The sequence below is a fragment of the Vespa crabro genome, chromosome 21 (genome assembly GCF_910589235.1).
Source record: "Vespa crabro chromosome 21, iyVesCrab1.2, whole genome shotgun sequence".
Lineage (NCBI taxonomy): Eukaryota > Metazoa > Arthropoda > Insecta > Hymenoptera > Vespidae > Vespa > Vespa crabro.
Window position 1 is genome coordinate 1,851,344 of NC_060975.1, and position 1,157 is coordinate 1,852,500.

At 33.7% G+C, this 1,157-nt stretch overlaps 1 protein-coding gene across 1 annotated transcript in view; it reads left to right on the top strand.

Annotated features, from left to right (window-relative positions):
* Nucleotides 1-495: 495 nt before the first annotated feature.
* LOC124431417 (lysosome-associated membrane glycoprotein 2-like) overlaps nucleotides 496-1,157 on the top strand; it is a 2,899-nt gene continuing 2,237 nt past the window's right edge. The window contains exons 1-2 of the mRNA XM_046979329.1: nucleotides 496-657; nucleotides 823-1,157. The exon at nucleotides 823-1,157 is cut by the window's right edge and continues 351 nt beyond it. Coding sequence (XP_046835285.1) covers nucleotides 603-657; nucleotides 823-1,157 — 390 coding nt within the window. The 5' untranslated portion in view covers nucleotides 496-602. The remainder of the gene's footprint in view (nucleotides 658-822) is intronic.

The window sequence follows — 1,157 nt, forward strand, 5'->3', positions numbered from 1 at the left end:
AAATTGCAAAAATATATTTAATATAATTATTATACATAGAACGGATATAACGTATAAAGCAGCGTTAACGCGTATGCGTCTATCAATGAGCCATCCGATTAGTTGAGCAAAGCAAGTATGCAGGTTACAACGGAGATATCCTATCTCTCTTTGTACAGAAAAAAATATAATGATAAAGTACGAAAACATGGTTGGTTGGCGGGGGTTAGTAGCAGTCATTTATTAGCTCACCATCGTCTATATTAACCACCAGAACGAAGACTTGTCCGAACTAAGCGGTTCTTTGTCTTCCTACGTATAATAGTAACATTAATTTCTAATTATTAATAATATTTAATCTATTTCGAGATATTATTTATATTATATAGTGATCAATAAAAGTGTTATAAAAAAAAAAATATATATATATATATATATATACGTTGACAAATAAAAGAAAAAAAGAGAGGGGAAAAGAGTGATTCGACGAAAGGATATATACAAATATACACACACGTACGAGCGCACAATAAAACACACAAAAAAAATATACACACATACACACACACATACATACACACACACATACATATATACATGTATATATATAAAATATTGGAAACATGAAACTTCGATTTTTATACGCGATCCTCCTAATGGCGATCGTATTGGTCAAAGGTGAGATATTTTAGTGATTTTGTTAATTAGTGAATGGTTAAATGTATCGTGTAACGTTTGAAAATAATTACTTATGACACGTGATCATATTTTGAATGATATTTGTAATCGTGTTATTAAAATACGGCGAATTCCTTTTTTTTTCCTTTGAATTTTTATTAACAGCCGAGGAAGACGTGGATACAGATAATATACTCGATAATAAAGATTTTGACGACATTGTGAATAAGGAAAATTCCGGAATTAGAGGACGATCTCTAAATGTTGATGTAAAAAACAATGGCAAAGAAACCACCGAACCAGGCAATGGCGAAGAAAACACCGAACTAGGCAATGGCAAAGAAACCAACGAACCAGGCAATGGCAAAGAAAACACCGAACCAGGCAATGGCAAAGAAACCAACGAACCAGGCAATGGCAAAGATACCACCGAACCAGGTAATGGCGAAGAAACCACCGGACCAGGTAATGGCGAAGAAACCACCGAACTAGACAATGGC